Source organism: Mastigoproctus giganteus, chromosome 1, assembly GCF_048544385.1.
Source record: "Mastigoproctus giganteus isolate SK-2022 chromosome 1, ASM4854438v1, whole genome shotgun sequence".
Classification (NCBI taxonomy): domain Eukaryota; kingdom Metazoa; phylum Arthropoda; class Arachnida; order Uropygi; family Thelyphonidae; genus Mastigoproctus; species Mastigoproctus giganteus.
The window spans coordinates 243,810,013-243,836,132 of NC_143575.1; the positions used below are offsets into that span (position 1 = coordinate 243,810,013).

The 26,120-nt window shown below is 37.0% G+C and overlaps 1 protein-coding gene across 1 annotated transcript in view; it reads left to right on the forward strand.

Moving 5' to 3' along the window:
* LOC150091716 (BOS complex subunit NOMO3) overlaps positions 1–26,120 on the forward strand; it is a 110,637-nt gene that overhangs the window by 47,281 nt on the left and 37,236 nt on the right. Inside the window, exon 5 of the mRNA XM_090369438.1 lies at positions 4,803–6,547. Within this exon, the coding sequence (XP_090225564.1) occupies positions 4,803–6,547 (1,745 nt within the window). The remainder of the gene's footprint in view (positions 1–4,802; positions 6,548–26,120) is intronic.

Sequence of the window (26,120 nt, forward strand, 5' to 3'; positions counted from 1 at the left end):
GTTTGAATGTTATTATCACTATTTGTAAATAATAGCCATTGATAAAATTGTCCTAAATATTGATTATTCACTTCCCATGCTCTTATACAACTGCAAAAACCCCATCATGTCCCCTGACTGCCCTTCTTCAAATGAATGATTCAAGAGGTGGACCCACTGTACTTCCACAGGATATATGGCGCCTCCGTAGCCAGGTGGGAAGGAGCAGCAGTGCGTAGCACGCGCTTCTTGATTAGACCGGGGTTCGAGCCCGTCACCACCAAATATGGAGGATGCGGAAAGGTCAGGGTATGACCACCGCATATCCTGGAGCAATATGGCCTTAGTTGCTAATGCTCCTAAAAACCAAATAAACAACAAACAAACAACCACAGGATATATAGTTAATAATGTTCAGCATCGCTGAAGCAAATTATATTTTAAACAGTTGGTAAATGTTGTCAGGAATTAATATGTATTATGTTTATAATCCAAAACTACTTATTCATGTGCAAAGAGCTTAAAAGGGTTCTTTTACATTCTTTCCTGGGGATAAGCAGTGTTGGATAACTGGAAATGAAAGAGTTTTGTATTAGGTGGATGATTAGAACCGAAAGTGTATTCTGTTACTTACATTTTATTACTAAACGTCCACCTTGAACTATTTTTAATAGTATTTGCCCCAAATATAGCATACTACTTTTTAATACTGGATTATTATATAACTTGAAGTAATTTGTTTTAATGATCGATATTATTTATTACTCACTGTTTGAGTAATGCATTCATTCTGTTTCCTTCATAATTTATAATTTAGTGAAATGTGCAACTGTCCTCTTACGCTGTGTGTTTGTGTGTTATTTTAATATTGTTTCTCTCCTAACATGTTTATTTCAGTCAACTTATCTACCTTCAGTAATATATTATATTCTGTAATCTTTATTATTTTCCTTCAAAACAAATCTGGTATAATGTATTAACTTTCCTTAGTTTCTACTAACTTTTCAGTTAGCCAGGGCTCTCACTCTGATTTTGGGCAATTATGCTTCCAGCTTACCATTTTACAATCTTACAATTTTCCTTGGTGATTTTAATGTTCACAACTCCAGCTGGCTTCCGTTTTCTAGTCACACCGACCCAGCTGGTCGAGATGCTGAGGCTTTTGCAATTACTAATGACCTTGCACAGATTGTTCATTTACCTACAAGAATACCAGACAATCCTAATCATACAGCCAATACGCTTGATCTTTTTCTCACAAACAACCCTTCTAAGTACACGGTCGAAGTGAGAGGTCCTTTAGGAACCTCAAATCACAACTTGGTGATTGTCTCTTCTCCAATAGAGCCTTTATCTCATGGCTATTCCCAACCTCGTATTGTTTGGCATTACAAGAATGCAAAATGGGATGACCTGCGAGACTTCTTTTCTTCTTTTCCTTGGTCTGATTACTGTTTCAAAACTTCTGATGTCAACGTTTGCTCAGATCGTGTCAGTGAAATTATTCTTGCAGGAATGGAATCCTTTATCCCACACTCCACTTTAAAATCTCGTCTTTTATCTAAACCTTGGTTTTCCGATAAATGTGCTAAGGCTGTCCAAGAGAAGAACGTTGCATATCGTAACGTTCTTCTCTTGGACAGCCTAGAGAGAGAGAGAAGAACGTTGCATATCATAATTGGCTTGTTTCTAATTCTTCAGTTTCATTTTCTGCCTACACCAAAGCTCGCAACAATTGTAAAGCAGTTATTAATCAGTCCAAACTAGAGTTTGAACAGGCTAAGAGTAGAAAACTTGCTTCTTGCCCTAATGGTAGCCGAGCATTCTGGTCTGTTGCCAAAGCTATTGGCCGCAACTTTTGCCCATCTCTGCTCCCACCTCTGTCCAAACCAGATAGTTCTGTTGTCACTTCAGCCAAGAATAACGCTGACCTGCTAGCATCCCATTTTTCTTCCAACTAGTGTATTAATGATCTTGGTAAGGCACCTCCCACCATTCCCAGCACGCTCCATTCAATGCCTCCTGTGGTCTTCCGTTAAAAGGATGTCAGAAGGATTTTGACAAATCTTGATGCTAAGAAAGCTCCAGGTCCTGATGGTATTTCTCCACTTGTTCTCAAAACCTGTGCTCCTGAACTTTCTCCTATTCTTTGGTGCCTTTTTTCACTTGCTTGTTCCAAAGGTGTTTTTTCTTCTGCTTGGAAATTTGCTCATATCCAGCCAGTTCCTAAAAAGGGTGACAAATCCCTCCCATCCAATTATCGTCCCATTGCAATTACTTCTACTCTTTCTAAAGTAATAGAGAAATCAATTAACCGCCAACTCTTAAACTACCTAGAAACCTTCCGTCTGATCAACGATCGCCAGTATGGATTCTGTCAGTGTCAATCCACTGATGATATTCTGGCTTATGTTACCCATTTATGGACTAATTCAATGGAAAGGTTCGGTGAGTGAAACACAAGTAGTTGCTCTTGACACCTCAAAGGCTTTCGATCGTGTTTGGCATAAAGGTCTTCTAAACAAGCTTCCATCTTATGGTTTGCCAACTGTTTTTAGTAATTGGTTATCTAGTTTTCTCTCTGATCGCTCACTGAGGGTGATGGTAGATGGCTGTCTATCTTCTAACTTCTCCACTAATGCCGGTGTTCCCCAAGGTTCAGTTCTTTCCCCCACTCTTTTCCTCTTGTATATTAATGACCTTCTTCCATTGGCTGGAAATCTTATCCATAGTTTTGCCGATGATAGCACATTGCATTCCACTTTCCATTTTGAGAAATGGAAAATTGTCTTTGTCCTGCTCAATCAGCTTTAACTTCTCGAAAATCTGCTACCAATTCCTTAAATGCCGATCTACATGTAATTCTCCAGTGGGGCAAAGACGACTTAGTTGATTTCAATCCTTCTAAAACTCAGTCTTGTCTTATTTCTCATGAATAGGATTCTTCTGCTCCTATGCTTATCTTTAGTGGCACTCCGATTTCTAGACAAAATGATATATCTCTTTTGGGGATTACCCTGACTTCTAATCTCTCTTGGCACAAGCAAATTACAAATATTGCTTCCTCTGCATCTAAAAAACTTGGTTTTCTCTTTCGCTCTCGGCGTTACTTTTCTTCCAAACAACTGCTCACTCTGTATAAATCGCAAATCCGCCCTGCCATGGAATATTGTTCCAACATCTGTGGTGGTGCCCCCCAAAACCTCTCTCAGGCTTCTTGATTCCATTCAGAAGAGGGCAATTAGGTTAATTAATGATTCATCTGTAACAGTCTCTCTCCACTCGCTGTCTCATAGACGTACTGTTTCTGCTGCATGCCTCTTCCACAGATACTTCCATGGGCACTGTTCTTCTGAATTGGCTTCTATAATTCCCACTCTCTCTCTTTCAAAACAGTCCGAACACATGCTGCCACCAACCAACATCCACTTACTGTCCAACTTCAAACTCACAGAACCAACTTTTCATCTTCCTCATTTATTCATTCAACTGCCGTTTTCTGGAACAACCTTCCTTCATACGTATTTCCTGAAAATTACAGTCTACAGAAGTTCAAGTCCAACGTCAACAAATATCTTCTTTCGTCACCTCAACCCAAGCATGGTACTAAGTACTATAGGTTCTAATACCTCTCGTGTTTGGAGTTTACATTGAAAAAAAAAAAAAAAAAACCCTAGTATTGTTTTAACTCTTTACTTTACTTCATTTTTTTCTTTCAGCTGTTTTTTTTTTTTTTTTTTGTCTACCAATTATTTGAGCAATTTGAGAAATTTATAGATTCTCTTACTGTACTTTCTCCTTGTGCTATTCTACAACTTTTAACCTACCTTATTCTGAAATCTACTTTCCTTCCCCTATACCATATACCTAATTACTTACTTTTTTCTATTTACCAATATTCGCTATAGCCAGAGCCTCCATTCTAGAAGTTGAGGTTATACGTTCCCAGCTTGCTCAAGTATTTGCCTTTTTTTTTTTTTTTTTTTTTTTTGTAGGAAAAGTGCAAAATATTTTACTCACTAACATTATTATTTTTGTTTACTTCTGTTTTGTTTCGTTTCATAACTTTGCCATTTCTACGTGATAACTTGATCTTTATATCTTTATTCCTCCCTATATCCTACAATATTATATATTACTACATTTTAAATACTGTAAAACTATAAATATTTAAAAATATTTGACATATACTTTAATTATTGTATTTTTCTTTATAGTTTTATTCAATTCATGATCCATTCATCAATACATAGCATTGTTACTAGTCTCCACATGGCTGCTAATTCAAAATTTCTCTTGTTTTGTTATCTTTGTTTCTAAACTTATTTTTCTAGCAGAGTAGTCTGTAGTAATGACACATTATATCCCAGATAGATCATCATAACTGCATTCCCCTTGATCTATTAACCATGATGATCTACTAATATACTTCTGATCTTATTTGGTCTTTCCCTATGAGGAAAAAAAATCCTCCAGTGCTACATTAATATCATTTACCTCTCTAAGTTGCTCTCAATGTATTTATATCACTTTTAATATATTATTATTCTTGCATTTTCACTTATTTATCCTTTTTTTTTTTTTCCCCTTCAGTCATCCTTCTTTTTCCTACTATCCTTCATTCATACTCCTTCCTATCCTTCATTCATACTCCTTCCTATCCTTCTTATACATTGTACACCCACCTACGAACTTCTTTTATTTATCTTTAATTATATATATTTATATTACATTCTTCTAAGTGCTTTGGGATTGAAGGTGTAATTATACCTTGAGAGTGTATATGTGTGTTTTGGCTTATGTAATGAGACTTTTTCTTTCAGGTACAAGGCTTTAGTGTGAGTGGAAAAGTATTGTCATCAGTGGGTGGAAAGGGACTGAAAGGTGCCAGGGTATATTTGGATGGCAAAGAACAAGCTGTTACAGGAGAAAATGGCATCTATCATCTTGAAAATATGCAAGCTGGTACATACAACCTTGAGGTCAAAATGCCACATATTAGTTTTAAATCGTTATCAGTTAAAGTAACACCAAATACACCCCATTTACCAGAGGTTATTGCTTCTGAATTTACTGTGTGTGGAAATATTGTTATTGACCAAATGCCTCTTGCAAGTGAACCAAAAACTGAAAGGTCTATATCAATGGAAGATCTGTCAAGAAAAGTAGTTAAAACAATACTATCAGAAAGTGGTGGTCAGTTTTGCACACAACTTTTGCCTGGACAGTATACAGTAAAACCAGTTGTAACAGACCAAGAATCTGCCGCTGGATTAAGATTTTATCCATTAGAAAAAATTGTTAAAGTTTCAGACGAACCCATACTTAATATTCAGTTTACACAGTTCAGAGCAACAGTACAGGGAAAGATACATTGTTTACAAGAATGTGAAAAACTCCAAGTAACACTGTCTTCTGTGCCCAATGGAATTATTACATTAGAAACATCTTCTTCCAAAGCAGGATATTTTTCATTTGAAGGCTGCTTACCAGGAAAATATGAAGTTACAATAATAAAAGATGGCTGGTGTTGGAAAGAAAAAACTCTTGAATTAATTGTGCTAGATGTGGATATTAAACACTTAGAATTTCACCAAACAGGTTATGAGATTTCTGTTATATCTTCACATGCAACTGCTCTTGATGTGACATATCCTTCAGGCTCTTTAAAAAGGTTGGAATTAACGAAAGGTGTAAACACTAATTGTTTTCCAGAATCTGGTATGTATAATATTACTTCAGAAGGATGCCATATTTTTAAGGAAAAAAACCTCACTTTCTCTACTGAACATTTAAATGTTATCACATTAACAGCTTATCAGCACCAAGTGTCTGGAACAGTGCTTACTGAAGAGAATACAACTGACATTATAGTTAATATTAAAAAGAAGCATGATAATAAACAGGAGACAGAAACTGTGCATTTGGATTACCCAAAAACTAAAGAAGGAAATCTATACAAATACGATTTACCACTTTGGGTTCAGCATCACACTACACTTGATATACAGGTTTCATCTACTCAACTTTTATTTAGGCCAGCAGGAAGGGAAATTAAGATTATGGATGAATGTAAAGATGATGCATTTAGCTTCATTGGCAGGAAAGGTCTATTCATATATGGTGAGATCTATCCTCCATTAGGAGAAGTAAAGATAATTATTGAAAGTACAGAAGGTTCACTACCAGCAAAATATACTGATCAGAATGGCAAATTTGTAGTTGGCCCTCTTGATAGTGAAATAAAGTATAATGTTGATGCTGAAAAGGAAGGTTATGTATTTACAAAATTAGAGAAAATTGGTCATTTTAAAGCTTCAAAGCTTGCAGAAGTTATTGTTCAAGTAGAAGAAGAGAGCAAAGAGCCTCTTTCTGGAGTGTTGTTGTCCTTAAGTGGTGGAATTGATTATAGAAAAAACAGCATTACACACAAAGATGGATATCTTTCATTTACTGGATTGAGTCCTGGGCAGTATTTTCTAAGGCCTATGTTGAAAGAATATCAATTTGACCCAGCAACAAAAATGATAGAAGTTTTGGAAGGAGCAACGATACATGTAAAAGTTAGGTAAGAGTTTAATTAATAACATATACAATATCCTAACTTTTCATAATAAGAGGTTATGTATTAAATGTGAATGTACACTATCAATATTTAATTTAACTCTTTATGGAATTTAACAGTTACAGTCTTGTTCATATGTTTGATTGATGGTAATCTAAGTTAATGGTATTGCCATAATGAACTGAAAAATTATACCTTTTCCAGATATCTTAAATAACTTCCTTTATTAGTTAACTTATGAAACATTTTTAACCATCCTTAAAGAGTCTTTCTCTTTTCTATTTATATGACAAACTACTTCTGTTGCTTATTAAAAACAGTATTGAGTATTATTTACCTTTTCATTTTAAAGTATTTATCTACTGCATTAAATTTTCCATAAGAAACTATAATCACTTACACACCATTCGTTCCTGATGGTATGACCTGAAATACTAATTTTCAAATATACAGTATTGAAATTAGCATTTTATTTAGCTAAATTTCAGCTATCTTAATGCCATTAGGATACTGAAAACCTGTTATGTAAGTTATTTGCCAATTTATAAAAGTTTCTTTTTTTTTTTTTTTAAGACAATACAGTAAGTCCCTGACTTACATAAGCCCCAGTTAGGTAACTTCGGACTTAAGTAAATTTTTTTTTTTTTTTTTTTAGGATTGTAAAATTTAAAACAGTAAAAATAAGCAATCAATAATGATGAACACGGCATGCACAGATTGAACAAGTGAGATATGGAGTAACGAGTTTACAAAGCTTAAAAAATAGGAAAGAAGAGAAGATTCTGAAAATTTATTTGTTTTTTTTATATGACTGAAGATTTCAGTGAAGGGGACACATTTCACCATGATAACTTAAAAACCCACAGAATTCTAGCCATCGGTATTATCTCAAATGTAATAAGATCGAATTTATTACCTGTTTATAATAGATTGCACTAACAGAAAAGCCCAATAAACCGAAAACTGAAAATTGTTTTATGATAGTGACCTCCAGAAATGTGTTTCAGTAAAATGTAAGCTCATGTGAGGTGATAATAGTGTGTTTCTGCCTTAACCCTGTGAAGTTCTTTATAGAAAATTTCATTTTGACCATTATCTTGGTATGCCAACCAAGAGAATAAGTGACAGTGGTACTAGTAAATTTACCAAGAAAAGGAAAGCAATCAATTTGGATCAGAAAATTAAAATAATGAGGATGTATGAAAATAGTCAAAAATTAACAAGTATTGCACGGAATTTAGATTTATCAGTGTCAATAGTGAACACAATAATAAAGGGCAAAGACAGAATACAAGAAGTGGTGAAGAGATCAGCACCATTGAAGTCAACTATAATAACCAAGGCTATGAAATATATATCACTTTTTACAGTACAGTAATAACATGCGTGTTTTTTTTTTTTTCTTATATGCTTCTCCGGCTACTTCACCGCTGTACCCAGATGAAGTTTTTAATTGAACTGATTAAAAAATATATATATATACAAAAATAACATTTGTAGTGAAACATATAAGATATTGTTTGATTCCAGTCATTTGTTTGTCAGAAAGCAAAGGTATTGCATCAGATAATGCTTCTGTTGCATCAGACAGTAATTTCAAGGTTAATTACATCAGCCGTTTCTATAAATATGGCATGGGAAGGGTATACACACTCATTAGTATCCTGTTTTGCGGAGGTGTAAGCATGGCTCCATATGTTCCGTTGACACCAAGAAAAAAAAAGTGTAGCTGTTGCTCTGTCCCAGGAAGGGCTTTCTACGTGTTCTATCACTGATAAAATAGGCTGCCACCGTCAACAGTATCCCGGGTGCTGAAATTAAAGCGTGAAACCAGTGATGTGAAGAGAAGACCTGGATCAGGCTGTAAGAGAGTGACTACGCCTTCCCAAGATCGATATTTGAAACGGCTATGCCTTTGTAATCGCCATGCTAGTGCTCCTGATCTAAAACTGGACTTTGAGATGGCCTCTGGTGTTGAAACAAGTGCACAAACTATCCAAAGAATTCCAATCGTCCCAAGAAGAAGCCTTTGTTGACTCAACAAATGAGGAAGAAGCGACTTACTTGGGCTAAAATGCATGTTTCATGGATAAAAGAGCAAGGGTACACAATCATCTTTTCTGATGAATCAAAATTCAACCTGCATGGCTCAGATGGGAAGCAATATGTCAGAAGACAAAAAAGTCGGAGGTATACCATCCTGACTGCATAACACCGACTGTAGAGTTTCCCGTAATTCAGATGGTATGGGGATGCATAAGAAGCAAAGGGGTGGGGCGAATTAACAGAACAGTGAATGCAGAAACCTACATTTCTATCTTTGGAAGAGTGCCTGAAACCCGTTATTAGGGATCACCACACAGACATCCAAAACTGCATTTTTCAACAGGACTCAGCAAAATTGGTAAGTTTTATGCTGTTTAGATTTAATGATGAGTTTGTCTTCTTGTCTCAAGACTTAAAACATACTTGCGCGCCAATGTTTTCCCTCTTTTTTTCCTCCGTTAATGTGCAATCATACCTCAGAAATGCTGGCATTACAGTGTTGGACTGGCCTGGCCACAGTCAGATTTGAATCCTATTGAAAATTGCTGGTACATAATATCATCTAAAATTGCTCAGAAGAAGCCAACAAGTAAGAGTCACCTGCAGGCAAGCATCGTAAGGGTGTGGTATCACAAAATTGGACAACCTTATATCCAGAAGTTGATTAACTATGCCAGATCATTGCTAGGCTGTAATTGCAGCTCGAGGAGGAACAAAATAATGAGGACTTATTTTGCTGATTTACAGTACATAATACAATTTTGTTAACTTGTCATTTCAGTTTGTACATGTAAATGCAATAAAATGTATGTATAATTGATTACCATTTGCATGATTTCTCATATTTCCATTAATTACGCATTTTACCCTTTGGGAAGATATTTATGGCAGTTAAGTATATCAGGCGAAATCTTTTTATGGAATTTCATTCGCATTGATATATATCCCATCTAACAAAATGCATTTCGAACATTTCTGCAACCCACAATGCAGTGCAGAACACATTATTTGCAAAATTCATAAGTGATGCACTTTTTTGGTCCACCACTGTATATATAACTAATATATAAAAAATACATAACTAATTAATTGAAAAATGTATAACTATTTTCGTTCATTCTCTTGGGGAGTTTTGTTTGGTTTTTGTAATTTTGGCATATGAGGAATATAGTAGCAATATTTTATTAGTCATTCACGAGTTACATAAAACTACTTACGTAAAAAGTCCTGGAACATATTTCTTGCATATGTCGGGGACTTACTGTACATCATTTAAGTTGTTATCCCTGTCACATTTACTCCAGCCTTTTCTGTATAATGATGGTGTATAATTAATGTGAGGTCTGTTGATACCACCCGTTGTTTTACTAAACAAAGAGTGGTAGCAGAAAACTGTGATGTGGTCGCATGGTAATTGTATGCAACAAACAGTTTTGATGTTATAGTTAGACTTTAGCATAGTATTTGACATGGTTGCACACAGGTGGTTGCTATACATCTTCAATCATTACACCTCAGTCCTTTGGCTTAGGATTGACAGGAGGCAGAACGGCTATTGTTTACCATTAGGAGGCATATGATGCAAGAAATTTCCAGAAATCAACCACCCACTGGCTAAAGGCAAATTTCTGCACATCTATTCTACAACTGACTTTCCTCAGTTTGAATTTTTGTCCCCTCAGGCAATTAATCTGGGCAAGAGGAAGAATCCCATCAGCATTGAGCTTGCTCAAACCATTCAAGGCCTTATACACTTTAATCAGATCACCTCGCAGGTGCCTAGTCTCCAGACACTGTAATTTGCATAACATAAGCCTCACTTTGTAAGAGCAACCCTTTGTTCCATTCATTAAAAAATCTTGTTCCAGCAGCCTTACGTCCTTTCTGAAATGAGTCTTCCAGACCTGTATACAAATGGTGTCCAACCTTTTCCCATATGGGGGCTGTATTCAAAGTTAGATTTGTTTTGTGGGCCGCACAGAGTGATTCAAGAAAAAATTGTCACATTTTCTATATCTTGTTACTCATAAAAGTTTTTTTTTTTTTTTTTCGTTTTTTCTTTTCAAATTATATATAAAAAAATGCAAATTCCCAGCACTTTTATGTGCAACAAATCTGTCAGTGATTAATTCTTAGATTTTATTAAAATTATAAAAATATGACTTACTTTTGTTTGTTTTTTTTTAAATACTTTACATTTGTTTCTGTTTGAAATACTTCACTTTTGTTTTAAAAAAAATACTTTACTTTTGCTTTTAAATGCTCATTTTAGAAAATTTACAACCTGAAAAGGATCGCTGCTTTTCAATATTAAGGTGAATAAATAAATATAATGATAAATCTAAAATTGAAATATTCAAAAATTTTGTTAAATACAATACACAATAACATTTACTGGACAAAACTTAACATTTAATGAGATGATTGAGGCTGAATATTTTTAAATAATTGTTCAAAATTTGGTTGCAAATTTGTGACGTCAATCTCAATACATAATGAAGATTATGTCCTGATGGTATTTCTCGATGGAGCTCCATGTTCTGATGGTATTTTTCCACTTGTTTTCAAACCCTGTGCTGCTGAACTTACTCCTGTTCTCTGCCACCTTTATTCACTTTCTTATTCCAAAGGTGTTTTTCCTTCTGCTTGGAAAATTGCTCATATCCAGCCAGTTCCTAAAAAGGGTGACAAATCCCTCCCATCCAATCAATTATCGTCCCATTGCAATTACTTCTACTATTTCTAAAGTAATGGAGAAATCAATTAACCACCAACTCTTAAGCTATCTTGAAACTTTCCATCTGATTAACAATTGCTAGTATTAATTCTGTCAGTATCGATCCACTGATGATATTCTGGCTTATGTTACCCATCTATAGGCAAATTCAATGGAAAAGTTTGGTGAAACTTAAGCAACTGCTCTTGACATTTCAAAGGCTTTTGATTGTGTTTGGCATAAAAGTCTTCTGAATAGGCTTCCATCTTATGGTTTGCCAACTGTTCTTTGTAATTGATTATCCAGTTTTCTCACTGATTGCTCACTGAGAGTGATGGTAGATGGCTCTGTCTTCTAACTTCACTATTAATGCTGGTGTCTCCCAAGGTTAAGTTCTTTCCCTTCATTCTTTTCCTCTTGTATATTAATGACCTTTCATTGATCGGAAATCCTATCCATAGTTTTGCATTCCATTTTGAGAAACCTTGCCCTGCTCAATCAGCTTCAACTTCTCAAATATCTGCAATCAATTCCTCTAATTCCGATCTCCAGTGGGGCAAAGACAACTTAGTTGATTTCAATCCATCTAAAACTCAGTCTTGTCTTTTATCTCGAAGAATCCTTTTAAAAAGGATTCTTCTGCTTTTATGCTTATCTTTGGTGACGCTCCGATTTCTAGGCAAGTTGATATATCTCTTTTGGGGATTACCCTGACTTCTAATCTCTCTTGGCACAAGCACATTACAAATATTGCTTCCTCTGCATCTAAAAAACTTGGTTTTCTCTTTTGCTCTCTGCGTTACTTTTCTTCCAAACAGCTGTTTGCTCTGTACAAATCGCAAATCCACTATAACTGGAATATTGTTCCTACATCTGGGGTGGTGCCCCCAAAACCTCTCTCAGGCTTCTAGATTCTATTCAGAAGAGGGCAGTTAGGTTAATTAATGACTCATCTTTAACAGATTCTCTCCTCTCGCTGTCTCATGGACATACTGTTTCTGCTGTATGCCTTTTCTACAGATACTTCCATGGCACTGTTTTACCAAATTGGCCTCTATAATTTCCTTCTATTTTCAAAACAGTCCGAACATGTGCCGCCACCAGTCAACATTCATTTACTGTCCAACTTCAAACTCACACAAAACCAACTTTTCAACTTCCGTTTTCTGGAAAAACCTTCATACATTTTTCTTGAAAATTATAATCTCCAGAAGTTCAAGTCTAATGTCAACAAATATCTCCTTTTGTCTTCTCAACCTCAAACCCATGCACGGTACTAAGTACTATAGGTTCTAATACTTCTTGTGTGTGGGGTTTTCATAAAAAAAAAATAAAAAAAAAATGCTGATCTGTTATTCTGTTCCTTTTTAAATATTTATTTGATTTTACGAGTGAAAAAAAATCTTCTTGCAAACATACATTGATCCAAACAAAGTAGCCATTTTCATGTCATTTTATTTTATTAGCAGAAAATCTTCAGATGGGAAAGCCTTGTAGAATTCAAATAGTTTATTTTTGAAGTCTGTATACTTATTTTTGTATCATATTTTGGCTTGAAAATCAATAATTTCAAGTTGCAAGCTGGGATTGTAGTTTTCAGCCACAGAAGTAAATGGGTTCTCAAACAAAAACTTATGTTTTTTCATGGGATTTTATATCAGAAAATCGACTTTCAAACTTGTCAAAAAGTAATTGTAATAACGAAAGGCAACGATTCTTTGGAAATGTGTTTCTCCTTTAGCTTAGTACAACATTCAAAGTGAACTAAATTGTCTTGCTCAACTGGAATTTAAATAATAACAACTTATTCTGAAATGGTTTGATGTCACCCAAAGAAAAAACAAATCAGACCAATTTTGGCTTTCCCTTATTGTTGTAAATTAAGAGCATATAAAAGGGGAACAGGAGTAGCCTTGTGCAGGCAAAGTTTTTACGGCTCATGAAAACAGAGACATTTTTACTGTTTTATTAACTTAAATTGGCATATTAATTATTTTCTAGAGTAGCTTTATATTCCCAGTTTTGATACTAAGTTTAAATTTTAACAGCGATTTTGTAGGTTATTACTTAGTAATAACCTACAAAATCGGTTAGTCGGTAAGTGTATCCAATCCACATGTTTTACAAATTTTGCAGAGGGGACGAACGGGAAGTTTTTTAGCTATATTTAGCCGCTTTATTGACTAATTGTTATATTAAATTATTTTCTATAAGTAGCTTATAGACCTAGTCAAGATCCTTGGTTTATTCTGAATTGAGACAGCGAGATTTTGGAAGTTAATTAATACTTAAGTGTCCGTAGATTTACAGTTCATCACTTGCCGCCATTGTTATACGATACAACGTTATATCTCGAACTAGATAACGTTAGCTTAGCTTAGTATAGTATAGTATATAATATTATCAATTAATCAGTAAAATTTCTTAATCTTGTTGAACTTCATTGTCAATTAAATTGTACTTTTTAACTAAATACATTTAACAACTTAGATTTTACAAATGTAACATAATTAATTAATACATAACTGATATGGAAGTTATATAAAGAAACTCGAAGATAATACTTGATACTGAAAAATATATATAGTGTTACAACTGCGTTGGGATACAAGTTTAGTTATAATTTTTGTACTGAAATTGAAATTTTATTGAAATTGAATCGAAATGAGGACTCAGACCAGAGCAGCAAAGCAAATGGCTCAAGCTAAATGGAGTGCTGTGGCTCGGGAGAGAACTGAGGGGGCCAGTTGCCCTCTGAATCACAGCCTTTTAAAATACACTGCTTGCTTGATGTTTGTGGAGCAATCAGGTACAGAACGTGACATTGCCAAGGGGGATGTCTTTGTCTGTGCATGATGTAAGGAGTGTGAGGAAATGAGGCGACAACTCAGCGTTGTTATGGGCCTATATGAGAGCTTGAAGGACAGGGTGGATGCCCTCGAAGGATCTAAATTGAGGAGCTCATCAAGCTCTCAGCTGCCCACATCAACACCAGAGCTTGCACTTGATCATCAACCCCCAAGGCAGATTGCACTGGTCCCACAGGAACTAGTAGTTGTTGGTGAATCTATTGTCAGGGAAACGGGGAACATATTGTGCAAAAAAGGATAGGTGGAACAGGACCAGAGTATGTCTGCCAGGGACAAAGGTTGATGATGTAGAGCAGATATCATCTTTTAAGGGCACAAATGCACACTTCATGCATTGTTGTGTGTTGGCACTAATGATATTAAGAGTAGGAGACTGGCAGAATTACTTAACAAGTACAGGTCACTGTTGAAAAAAAAGCTGTGAATTAGGGTTGAATTTGAAAGTGTCTGGAGTTTTGCCCAGACACAATAGGAGGGAGTATATGATGAGAGCCTTGTCGATCAATTTGGCCCTGGAAAGATTGTGCAAGGCTCAAGGGGTAGAATTTTTTTCAGCCTGGTCTGTGCTTGTTAAAAGGAGAGACTACTTCTACAGGGATGGGATACACTTAAATAGAAAGGGTGCAAGAATATTTGCTGATGCTATCGAGGCAGTGTTAGGTGGGTCGGAAAACTGCTAGCTTTGGGGGGGGGGATACAAAGTCTAATAGATTAACAGTAGCCACTGGCAGAGGTGAAAGTGATTCTTGTACTGCTTCTATTGGAATGAGCAGCAGCCTAGAAAACAAGATGCAGAATATTTCAGAGACTGCTGGGAGTCACTGCGGTACAACATGGGTTGTGTTAGGGTAGCTAAGAATAGGAACACGTGCATGTATACTTGTATGTACACCAATGCTAGGAGTTTAGTAAATAAATTTGATGAATTTGAGGTATTGCTCAAAACATCAAAGGCTGATATTAGCATTAGCATTAGTAGAGGCATTTGATGCAAGAAAGCAAGCTTATGCAGCATCAGCCAAAAAAAAAAAAGAGAGAGAAAAAAAAAAACCCTCTTCCACTTCACCCCTCTGTTCGTTCAAAATACCTGTCCAGCTGAACCTTAAACTTATTTAGGCTATCAACCTCCACTACAAGGGATGGAAGTCTGTTCCACCAACCAACCACCCGCTTGCTAAAGGCAAATTTCCGCACGTCTATCCTACATCTGTCTTTCCTCAATTTGAATTTATGCCCTCTCAGGTGATTTTTCTGAGCTAGAGGAAGAATCCCATCAGCATTGAGCATGCTCAAACCATTCAAGGCTTTATACACCTCTATCAGATCACCTCGCTGGTGCCTAGTCTCCAGACACTGTAATTTGCAAAACTTAAGCCTTTCTTCGTAAGAGCACCCCTTTGTTCCATTCACTAATCTTGTTGCCCTTCTCTGTACTTGTTCCAGCAGCTCTACATCCTTCTTGAAATGAGGCCTCCAGACTTGTATACAGTACTCTAGGTGTGGCCTGACCATTGCCTTATACAAGGAAATAATCACTTCCTTATCCCTGCTGGAAAAATTCCTGTATATCATTGACAATACTCCATGAGCTACTCTTGCAGCCCGTCTGCACTGCTCAGAGAACTTCATATCTGCCTGCACAACCACCCCCAAGTCCCTTTCATTCTCTACCACTGTCAGTGTAGTACCACAGAGTTTATACGTTGCTCTGGGGTTGCTGTTTCCCATGTGTAGCACTTTACATTTGTCAATATTAAACTACATTTGCCACCTCTCAGCCCATCTGCTCAACCTTTCCAGATCCTGTTGCAGTAGCATAGTGTCAGTAGTGTCCTTGACAACCCTGCCAACCTTTGTATCGTCTGCAAACTTGGACATTAAGCTTGATATACCATCATCAATATCATTTATAAATACAGAAAACAATAATGGACCCAACACTGAGCCCCGAGGGACTCCACTAATAACATTAGTCCACGATGAGCAGTGTCCATTGATTACCACTCTCTGTCTTCTTCCCCTCAACCACCCCTTTATCCCTAGCAATAATTTGCCTCCAATGTCACACTGCCCCAATTTGTGTAGCAGTCTTCCATGTGCAACAGTATCAAAAGCCTTTCTAGGATCCAAGTATATAATATCAAAGCTATTCCCCGCATCCAGTTCTTTTGTGACTGCATCATAGTATCCAATCAAATTGGTCAGGCAAGACTTCCCCTTAACAAAACCATGCTGTGTTCGAGCTATAACTGAAGTCTTGTCTAAATGATCCTGCAGTGCTTCTTTAACCAGTGCCTCCATTAATTTTCCTGGAATAGAAGTTAAGCTCACAGGTCTATAATTACTTGTGTCAGCCTTTGATCCTCCTTTGTGAATTGGGGTCACATTTGCACATTTCCAGTCTATGGGTACCTCCCCTGAGTCCAAGGAAGCTCTCATAATTATGGCTAAGGGTTTGCTTACTTCCTTTACTGCCTCTTTTAATATAATTGGATAGATCCCATCCACCCCGGGTGCCTTTCTTGTGTTTATCTTCAACAGTTTCTGCTCCAGTTTACTCCCAGTTATTTCAAGATTCTGTAGCTTACTGCTAGAGTTGAATACACCTCTGGCATTCCCGCTGAATAACTCCTCATTTGTGAATGTCGATGCAAAATATTCATTCAGTTTGTTAGCTACCTGAGCAGGATTATCAACAGTTCAATCATCGATATCAAGTGGACCAATCTGATTCATCCCCTTCCTTCTAGAGTTTACATAAGTAAAGAACTCTTTGCTGTTTTTCTTTGCATCCCTTGCCAAGGATTTCTCGTAATCTGCCTTCGCCTGCCTAACCTCCTTTGTAACTTGGTTGCATATCAACTTGTATCTATCATAGGCTTCTGTGTCATGTGTTAATTTGTAAGTGTCCCATGCATTTTTCTTCCCTGCCATATGCCTCATTAGTTCATCTGACATCCATTTTGGCCTAAACCTTGAACAATATTTCTTAGTTGGTATGTAAAGCCTAGTAGCTTCCAAGATAAGTTCTTTGAATGCTTCCCATTTTGAATTTGCTGTTGGTAACATCATCAGTTGGTCCCACTGTATAGAATTTAAATACTGTCTCAGTCCATCGTAGTCGCCTTTACGGAAGCAATAACCCTTCCCTTTACCCCTAATGGTAGTTACCTCTTTGAGTAAATCCCACTTCAGCACACTGTGATCACTGCCACCTACTGGTTCATTTATCTGCAGATTCTTAATGCATGAAGAATCACTGCTGATAATCAAATCAAGAGTATTACTCCCTCTAGTTGCCTCCCGAACATGCTGATGTAGAAAACAATCATCCAATAAATCCACAAAAGCCTTGCTAGTGTGTGAGTGACCAACCCACAAATTCCAGTCAATATCTGGGAAATTAAAATCCCCCATTATAAGACTCTCTGATTTACTGGCCCACTCTATTTCCCTGTACAGTTTCTTATTATACTCATCAGAGTCATACACTCCTACTCTCAATTTTGATCTCCCAATGCTTATGTCACATCAAACTGACTCGACACTGCACTGTCCAGCGATGTCCACTGGCTTCACTTCCTTGGATTTTATGTACAGCAGGCCCCCGTTATAACGCGGTTCGCTTTACGCTGATTCGCTATAACGCTGTTCTTATATTATAACCACTATCTGACTATAACGCTGTCACAGATCACTATAACGCTCTTTTACAGATTGCATTTTTGGCATATTTAACGAAATCGTTTCATTTGATGGAGTCAATAGCTTGAAAATGAATATAAAAAATACGGTTAAAATGTTTCCCACACAAACTTGAGAAATATTCCCACGCTCAGTGAAATTCTCTCGCGCGCTAATTTAATTGCAGTACAGTGACTTGTTACGTAGTTCCGAGATCAACATTTTAAAAAATGATCAAGTATGTTGCTTGTAATATTTGCGTTATATGCATTTATCCGAAGTCTAGTCATCACTCAGTACAGTATTAGACATCGTGCATAACCGACAGTTTACTTGAACATTGTATCATAATTAATGCAGCCAACGCAGTTACATTTTCGAAGAGTTAATAATGGCCAATAAGAATAAAAAAGCAACAACGTCTGGGCGCAGTACGAAGACTATAAATGTAAGAAAAATACTACTGAATTTGAAAATTAAATTAGACGTTTTGAAGCGAATCGATTCCAGTCAAAGACAAGCGGATGTGTGCCATAATTTAGGACTTGCAAGTTTAACTGTAAGAACAATTATAAAAAAAAATAAAGAATTAATTTTAGCAGTGGGAAAGATAGCTGTTCCACTGCAAGCAACAAGGGCTAGGCCGGCTATTACGATTGAAATGGAAAGACTTAAATTTTATTGAAGATAATATCCAATGCAGAATTCAGTTAAGTTAAATATTATAAATAATAAAGAGAGAGAGAGAGAGAGAGAGAGAGAGAGAGAGAGAGAGAGAGATTAGCCTATATGATGATCTGAAGAAAACTCACCTAAAAAAAAAAAAAAAAAGTGGAACCATTTAAAACTAGTAAGGGCTGGTTGAATAGATTTAAAATCCAGGGAGAAGCCGCAAGTGCAGATCAAGGAGCTGAAAGTTTCAAAAAAGAACTTGTTAAAATTATTGAAGAGGTGTATTATGTGTTATACTTCTCAACAAGTTTTTAACATAGATGAAGCAGGACTTTTGTGGAAACGATTGCCTACAAGAAGTTTCATATTGAAAGAAGATAAAACATGCCAGGTTTCAAAGCGGCGAAGGATCGATTGACTTTATTGTTGGTGGTAACGCTGCGAGAGATTTAAAATTAATACCCCTTTTAGTTTATTTGGAAGAGGGCCAAAGTTCAACCCAAAATCAAAACATTTTTCATAATTAAATCAAATCAATTTAGATCAATTAAATTCATGATTTTAATTGGAATTTTAAGTTTAATTTTGATATATAAGTAGTTACATATAATTATATACGTAGGTAATGTAGAATATTTTATAAGTACAAATATTTGAATATTAAATCTTTTCACTACCGCTTATTGTTGATTAGGAAATATCCTATGGCACCGACCGCAACTCACAAATACATATGTTACTTTATGGGAATTCGGCGTTCGCTTAGCGCGGATTCACTTAGCGCTCTGTTTTTCCGGAACGCATGATCAGCGTTAAGCAGGGGTCACCTGTATTTCTTAACTAATAGCATAACCCCTCCTCCCTTTCTATCCAGTCTATCCTTTCTGTAGACGTTGTACTCCCCAAATTCCAGTTCTGCATTCCTTATATCTGTGTGACACCGCGTCTCTGATATCCCAACAATATCTGCCTTTGATGTTTTGAACAATACCTCAAATTCATCAAATTTATTTACTAAACTCCTAGCATAGTACACGCAAGTATACATGCAACTATTTCTATTCTTAGCTACCCTAACACAACCCATGTGTTTACTTGTACCGCAATAGTAGTAGTAGTAGTAGTGGCACTTGATGCAAGAAAGCAAGTGTAGGAGCTTATGCAGCATCAGCCAAAAAAAAAAAAAAAAAAAATCACACCATACCCTCCAAATGCCTGTCCAGTTCCTCCTTAAATTTATTTAACCTATCAACTTCCACAACGACAGATGGAAGTTTGTTCCAGCAATTAACCACCCGCTGGCTAAAGGCAAATTTCCGCACATCTATTCTACATCTATCCTTTCTTAATTTGAACTTATGTCCCCGTAGGTTCGTATTCTGAACAAGTGGGAGGATCCCATCAGAATTCAGCGTGCTCAACCCATTCAAGGCCTTATAGACCTCAGTCAGATCACCGCGCAGGTGCCTAGTCTCCAGCCACTGCAATTTGCAGAACTTAAGCCTCTCTTGGTAAGAGGATCCCTTCATTCCCCTCACCAATCGTGTTGCTCTTCTCTGTACACGCTCAAGCAAATCTACATCCTTCCTAAAATGAGGCCTCCAGACCTGTACGCAGTACTCAAGGCGTGGCCTGACCATTGCCTTATACAGAGGGACAATCACCTCCTTTTCCCTGCTAGCAAAATTCCTATATATCATTGACAAAACCCCATGACCTGCCCTAGCAGCCTGTCTACATTGCTCAGAAAACTTCATATCTGCAATGGCTCCCAGCAGTCTCTGAAATATCATGCATCTTGTTTTTCAGGCTTCTGCTCATTCTAATAGAAGCAGTGCAAGAATCTCTTTCACCTCTGCCAGTGGCTACTGTCAATCTATTGGTCTTTGTCTCCTCCCAAGCTAGTAGTTTTCAGACCCACCTAACACTGCCTCGATGGCATCAGCAAATATTCTTGCACCCTTTCTATTTAAGTGTATCCCATCCCTGTAGAAGCAATCTCTCCTGTTAACAAGTACAGTCCAGGCTGAAAAAAATTCTACCCCTTGAGCCTTGCACAATCTTTCCAGGGCCGAATTGATCGACAAGGCTCTCATCATATGCTCCCTCCTATCGTGTCTGGGCAGAATTGCTGACACTTTCAAATTCAACCCTAATTCTCGGCTTTTGTTCAACAGTGACCTGTACTTGTTAAGTAATTCTGCTGGTCTCCTACTCTTGATATTATTAGTGCCAACGTGTACAACTATATCACCTTTTGTGCCCTTAAAAGATGATATTCAAGATGATATAAAAGATGATATAAAAGATGATATTGTTGGGATATCAGAGACATGATGTCACACAGATATAAGGAATGCAGAACTGGAATTTGGGGAGTATAATGTGTACAGGAAGGATGGGAAGGGAGGAGGGGTTATGCTATTAGTTAAGAAACACATAAAATCCAAGGAAGTGAAGCCAGTCGACATCGCTGGACAGTGCAGTGTCGAGTCAGTTTGGTGTGACATAAGCATTGGGAGATCAAAATTGAGAGTAGGAGTGTGTTATAGGCCTGATGACTCTGATTAGTATAATAAGAAATTGTGCAGGGAAATAGAGTGAGCCAGTAAATCATAGGGTCTTATAATGAGGGATTTTAATTTCCCAGATATTGACTGGAATTTGTGGGTTGGTCACTCACACATTAGCAAGGCTTCTGTGGATTTATTGGATGATTGTTTTCTACATCAGCATGTTCGAGAGGCAACTAGATTGAGTAATACTTTTGATCTGATTATCAGTAGTGATTCTTCATGCATTAAAAATCTGCAGATAAAGGAACCACTCTTTGGCAGTGATCACAGTGTGCTGAAGTGGTAAAGGGAAGGGTTTTTGCTTTTGTAACGGCGACTACGATGGACTAAGACAGTATTTAAATTCTATACAGTGGGAATAACTGATGATGTTACCAACAGCAAATTCAAAATGGGAAGCATTCAAAGAATTAATCTTGGAAGCTACTAGGCTTTATATACCAACTAAGAAATATTGTTCAAGGTTTAGGCCTAAATGGATCTCAGATGAACAAATGAGACATATGGCAGAGAAGAAAAATGCATGGGATACATATAAATTAATGGGTGACATTGGAAGCTTATGATAGATATAAGCTGGTCTGTAACCAAGTCACAAAGGAGATTAGGCAGGCGATTACGAGATTACGAGAAATCTTTGCCAAAGGATGCAAAGAAAAACAGCAAAGAGTTCTTTACCTATGTAAACTCTAGGAGGAAAGGGATGAATCAGATTGGTCCACTGGATATTGATGGTTCAACTTTTGATGATCCTGCTCAGGTGGCTAACAAACTAAATGAGAATTTGGATCTACATTCACCCGTGAGGAGTTATTCAGGGAGAGGAATTCCAGAGGTAAGTTAAACTCTGGCAGTGAGCTAGATGATTTTGTAATAACTGAGAGGAAAGTGGAGGAGAAATTGTTGAAGATAAACATAAAAAACACACCCTGGGTGGATGGGATCTATCCAGTTATATTAAAGGAGGCAGCAAAGGAAATAAGCAAACCCTTGGCCATAATTATGAGAGCTTCTTTGGACTCAGGGGAGATACCCATGGACTGGAGATGTGCAAATGTTACCCCAGTTCACAAAGGAGGATCAAAGGGCAATACAAGTAATTGTAGACCTGTTAATTTAACTTTTGTTCCAGGAAAATTAATGGAGGCACTGGTTAAAGAAGCACTGCGGGATCATCTAGACAAGACTTCAGTTATAACTCGGACACAGCATGGTTTTGTTAAGGAAAAGTCTTGCCTGACCAATTTGATTGGATACGATGATGTGGTCACAAAGGAACTTGATGCAGGGAATAAATTTGATATCATATATTTGGATCTTAGAAAGGCTTTTGATACTGTTGCACATGGAAGACTGCTGAACAAATTGAAACAGTGTGGCATTGGAGGCAAATTGCTGCTATGGATAAAGGATGGTTGAGTGGGAGAAGACAGAGAGTGGTAATCAATGGACACTGCTCATCGTGGACTAATGTTATTAGTGGAGTCCCTCAGGGTTCAGTGTTGGGTCCATTGTTGTTTTCTGTATTTATTAATGATATTGATGATGGTATATCAAGCTTAATGTCCAAGTTTGCAGACGATACGAAGGTTGGCAGAGTTGTTAAGGACACTAATGACAGTAGGCTGCTGCAACAGGATCTAGAAAATTTGAGCAGATGGGCTGAGAGGTGGCAAATGAAGTTTAACATTGACAAATGTAAAGTACTACATATGGGAAGCAGTAACCCCAGAGTGATGTAACGACTCTGTGGTACTGCACTGACAGTGGTAGAGAACGAAAAGGACCTGGGGGTAATTGTGCAGGCAGATATGAAGTTTTCTGTGCAGTGCAGACAGTCTGCAAGAGTCTCATGGTGTCTTGTCAATGATATACAGGAATATTTCTAGCAGGGATAAAGAGGTGATTATCCCCTTGTATAAGGCAGTGTCAGGCCACGCCTTGAGTACTGTATACAGGTCTGGCGGCCTCATTTTAAGAAGAATGTAGAGCTGTTGGAACGAGTACAGAGAAGGGCAACAAGATTAGTGAATGGAACAAAGGGTTGCTCTTATGAAGAAAGGCTTAAATTTTGCAAATTACAGTATCTGGAGACTAGGCACCTGCGAGGTGATCTGAATGAGGTGTATAAAGCCGTGAATGGTTTTAGCATGCTCAATGCTGATGGGATTCTTCCTCTAGCTCAGAATAATCACCTGAGAGGGCATAAATTCAAATTGATGAAAGACAGATGTAGGATAGATGTGTGGAAGTTTGCCTTTAGCCAGTGGATAGTTGGTTGGTAGAACAGACTTCCATCCTTTGTTGTGGAAGTTGATAGCCTAAATAAATTTAAGGCTGAGCTGGACAGGTATTTGGAATGAATAGAGGGGTGAAATGGGAGCTGGTGTTTTTTTTTTTGGCTGATGCTGCATAAGCTTGCTTTCTTGCATCATATGCCTGTACTAATGCTAAAATGACTAGAAATGTATGTATGAATTGCAAGATCAAACAGCCACTCCATGATTGATAGTTGTTTTATTTGTTCTCTTTTTCTCTCTTGAAATATTTGGTGATGTTTCTACAGCCACATTAAAGCCATGTGATCTTGCAAAATTTACAGTTGAAATAACCACATTCATAACGTGTTGGAGATCCAATACTTTCCCATAAAGAGCTTCTTGATGCACAATGCAGTGAATTCCAATCGGAGTTTCAACTCCAATATCTATCATTTCTTGGTTATTCTACCCATAAGGCCAGTGTTTTTACCAGTCATATTTTTTGCACTGCCAGTTGTGACTCCTACCAGGTTTTTAATATTTAATCTTAACTTTTCAATAGATTGGCAAAAATTTTCAAAAAGATTTTCACCTGTAGTTGTTCTGTGCGTACTCTGTAGATCAGCTAAATCTTCAATTGGTACAAAATTATCATTAATTCCACGTATGAAGATGAGGAGTTGGGCTGTGTCATTTACTTCAGCATTGTCATCCAGTGCCACACTAAAATATTTCATTTGTGTTATGTTTTCCAAAAAGTTTGAACAAATTCTTTCAAATATCTTCTACTCTTCGCATAACTGTTTGTCGAGACAAAATAATGTCTTGTATCTTTGTTCATTTCTCCAGACAAATTTCTTCCACAACTTTTAACAAACAACTCTTAACAAATTCACCATCATTGAATGGTGGATTTCAAAAGCGATCAAATGTACAACTTGATAACTGGCACGTACAGCAGATGAATTTCTTGACCGACGTTTTCAGTATGTTTTGTTGTTTTCTTAATTCGTTTTGTAACTTTGAACACTTTTCTTTTCGCATCACTCCTTTATATTGATCATAAGATTTATGATTGGAATCAGTGTCATTTTAAATTATATTCTTTAAAAACTTACACAGTCTCCTGACACACTAAGCACACTGCTTTTTCGTGGAAATCAATGAAGAAATAGCCTTCAGTCCACCTTGGATCAAAAACACGACACTCGAAATCAATTTTCCCCTTTTGGAACATTTTTAAAAATGATTTTTTTTTTAATTCAATACAAATTAATTCAATGCAATGAACAAGCTATATCAAAATATATAACTGTATTTAGCATACATATGACTGTACTGAACCACATATACATGTTTGATACAGTCGAGCTGGACGCTTGTACATGCCTGTACATGCAGTGTACAGGCATGTACGATTGATGCTGTTTTAGTTCAGTTTCCGCACGGGTGTTATAAAAATTATTCGCGGGCCATAGGTTGGACACCACTGCTGTATACAGTACTATAGGTGTGGCCTGATTCCTCTTGTCCATTGGTTTTTACAATGGTTACGCTTCTTAAATAGTTAAAATGGGTTCCTCAAGTGATGGTGATGGTGCCACTCTTGTTTTTGGTTTTCTTGAATGATATTGACAAGGAAATAAAATAAAATATTGAAATTTTCAGGTGATGTGAAAATCCGCAGAGTGGTTAGTGTTGCAAGTCAGGCTGAGCTCATCTGGTTTTGTTGACCAAGCTTTCATGGAAGGTTTTAGAAATTACCATTATTCTTTAATTTTGCCAAATGTATTTGAGAAATAATAACTTGCAAATAACTTATACACTAACTGGAGTAGAGCTGAAAGATGTAAATGAGAAAGTCACAGGCAGATTTGCATGTTATGTGGGCTGAAAAATCTGGAGTAACTCATGGAAGGACCCTATTCCCTCTACCTGAGATCAGCTAACTTCAATCCTGACTGAAGAGATTCTTTAGAAAAATCATAGACAAACGAAATCCAGACCTTTCCAAACAAGTGACAAAACCACTACACTGTCACAAGAGGACAGAAATGAGAAGAGAGGGACTTTAGCATTATGATATGAAGGTTACCATGTGGTGTAAGCAGATGGCCAGGAAGATGCTTGGTGGCTTACCAATGATTTTCTATACCTCTCCATCTAGGGAGAAGGAGATTGTTGTTCCATTATACAAGTCAATGGTGTTACTGTATTTGGGATATTGTGTTCAGGTCTGGAGGTAAAAAAAAAAGCATTTGAAGAAAGAATCGAGTTCCTTGAAATAGTTCAAAGACAGGGAACTCATCTGGTGAAAATAGTATAGTGACAAGAGAGTATGAATAAATGGATTACAGAACTTTGAAACTAAGCATCTCAGGTGGGATTTGGTTGAGATGTACGAGGACTTGGAGGGGGGGGGTGCAAATAAATAAGAGTAGAATCTTCACGTGGCTGTAGGACAGAAGGCAGAGGGGTGGCTTCTGTCCATCAGCTCTTGCTATAAATGGCCTCTCTGTGTATCAGATTTATAAAGTGCAGTTTCTGATGGTTCAGTGCTTGGTTTGGTTTGGTTTTTTTTTTTTTTAAGGAGCATTAGCAACTAAGGCCATATTGCTCCAGGATATGCGGTGGTCATTCCCTGACCTTTCCGCATCCTCCGTATTTGGTGGTGATGGGCTCGAACCCCAGTCTAATCAAGAAGCGTATGCTACGCACTGCTGCTCCTTCCCACCTGGCTACGGAGGCGCC